General features: G+C 50.9%; 1 protein-coding gene across 1 annotated transcript; it reads left to right on the top strand.

Annotated features, from left to right (window-relative positions):
• Window positions 1–1,298: 1,298 nt before the first annotated feature.
• On the top strand, window positions 1,299–2,032 carry LOC137837347 (uncharacterized). The gene is made up of 2 exons (XM_068646329.1): window positions 1,299–1,660; window positions 1,810–2,032. The coding sequence occupies exons 1-2, from the start codon at window positions 1,299–1,301 to the stop codon at window positions 2,030–2,032; spliced, it is 585 nt and encodes a 194-aa protein (XP_068502430.1).
• The last annotated feature ends 390 nt before the right edge of the window (window positions 2,033–2,422 follow it).

Below are 2,422 nucleotides of genomic sequence, written 5' to 3' on the forward strand. Positions count from 1 at the left end.
CTCTTTGAAGCTAAGAATCCAGGAGACCGCCTCTGGATTAGCTTGAACGGGATCGCTGGGAGATCGATCATTTCCATCTTTCAGCAATCTTACAGAGATTGGAAGGGAAAATTTGTGAAGGTGTGCGCCAATGACCAAGATCTCTCTCTGCTCGACGGCTTCCCCTTGTACTGGGTGCACAAGGGATCAAGGAAACCAAAGAGAGCTTCAGGAGGTCTAGAAGTCCCGACAACATGGGCGAGTTGGACAGGGACCTCTGCCTCTTCTGGAGGAGCGTAGCAGCTGCCAACATAACCTTTCCCACCTCCTCCATAATCTCCTTCGAGTTCTTCGAGGGCCAACTCGAAGCTCACATAGGTTAGCACTTACCTCAACATCTGGGTTTTTGTCTTGTGCTGCATCTCTGTTATTTGTTGTTGGGCGTTCTGCTCGATACGCACTAGACTTGGTTTTTATTTCCTGCACCATTGGTTTAACTCGTTTGCACATGTACTCATATACTTTACTTTGTCTTTGAGCTTATTCGTATGCTTTCGCTCTGTGCAGATCTCATGCTGGGCAAAGGCAAGCTAGCTGAATTGAGGGCGCTCGCCCGCACCCATAAATTGGCATCGGGGTCTCAAACCGTGCCAAACTCAGTGGTGGAGATCGCCGCTGCCCAGGGCAGATCGCCCCCTAAAGGCTCGACTCCTCCAGAAGCTCTGCCCGCTCCTCAACGAAAGAAACTCATCTTGAGGAAACCAAAGAGGAAAACTCCTCAAGTGGTCCAAGAAGATGAAGAAGAGGACGATGAGGCAACAGAGGATGGCCTTATCACCAAGAGGAGAAGGGTGGCGCCTTCTTCACCATCTGTTCCACCTGCCCTTCCAACGCCAACACCACCTTCTCCCCCAGCTCCAACACCAACACCACCTTCTCCCCCAGCTCCAACGCCGCCAGTCCAAGCAGTGCCCTTGGCGGCTGCACTTCCTACGGTTGAGGCCAACGAGCCTAACTTCATGGAGAACCCTCCGAGCGCCTCCACGCCATTCGTATCCGCTGGAGAGGGTCCTCCTTCAACTGCCTCAATCGCCGAAGCTGCGCCAGGTGGGGATGAAGGTGCTCATAACTCGCCAATCATCATCACCGAGTCCCCCACGTCACCACCACGCCAAGAAGCTCAAATTCAACAACCAATCCAAGAGGGCGGTGGTGAGAGCCAGCACCAGGCTCCTTCAGCGCCTCCACCAACAACAGTTGCAAACCTTCCCCTTGCGGTTAAAGGGATCTGGGGACCCTTCACAGCCAAACTCAGAATGATGGCGGAGGACCTCCCCTCCATCATATCAAAAGCTGTGGAGAGCTCCAGCAAGAAACTTCAGGACGACATCTCCGTGCTCCAAGAGGAGAATCGCCTAATAAGGATCAAGGCGGAGAAGTTGTCTTGCAACCTTACAATGGCTAAAATCGAGCATTCGAGACTGGAGGACGCCATGAGCACTGAGCTGAGGGTGGCGCGTAAGGAGGCCACCGATCTGCGCCATAAGGTGCACCTCCTAGCTCAAGAGAAAATTGAGCTGGAGAGCAAACTGGTTCCCTACCGTCTCAAGGTGGCTGACCTAGAGGCATCGATCAAAGAAGATGCAGCCAAGGTAGAGAGCCTTGAGAAGTTGATCGGGAGGTTCTCCTAGGAAAAGTGGAAAAGGAGAGGGATGAAGCCATGGCCGAGCTCGCCGAAGCTAGAGCGGAAAATGCAAAGATCGCTGCAGAGCTGGCCCAGGCGCGGTAGGAAAACCTGAAGGTTGCTGAAGACCTCGCTCAGACTCGCAGGGAAACTGAAGAACTGAAGAAGCGAGCTGACGAGCTGAAACAGCAAACCGAGGGGCTCAAGCAACAAAACGAAGAGCTTGAGCTGAGCTCCGCCCAAGTCCTCGCCGCCGGGTTTGATGCTGCCCTGGAGCAATTCGCTTGTCAGTACCCCGAGCTTGACCTCTCCATGATCTCAATATGCAACCAAGTGGTGGATGGGAAGATCGTCCCTTCTGAAGATTAGCTGCTTCCCTCCATCACTTATCTGCTTATTTGCTTTACACAAACTTACTTGTAATAACTTTCTTTCTTTGTATTTGAACCGATGCCACTCTGTTACGAAGTTTTCTGCTTCTTCATATAATTTCTCTGTTAGCTTTATTTCTTCTTGTACAAATCGCTTAAACGAAATTGACTTAGCAATTCTGCGAGCGCAACTGTTCACTAACTGCTTCAAACTATCACTTCTCGAACGCTAGCATCCTAATAACTTGTGAACTTTAAGGTAACGAACTTCAGCGCGAAACCACTCACTTACAGTGAGTTTCAACCAAACTGATAGTTTAAGACATAGTTCACCTGATCGGTTCCATCAAAACGGGCCTTAACTCTTGCCATCGCTCGAATTTCTTTT

Source organism: Phaseolus vulgaris, chromosome 11, assembly GCF_000499845.2.
Source record: "Phaseolus vulgaris cultivar G19833 chromosome 11, P. vulgaris v2.0, whole genome shotgun sequence".
NCBI classification, from domain to species: domain Eukaryota; kingdom Viridiplantae; phylum Streptophyta; class Magnoliopsida; order Fabales; family Fabaceae; genus Phaseolus; species Phaseolus vulgaris.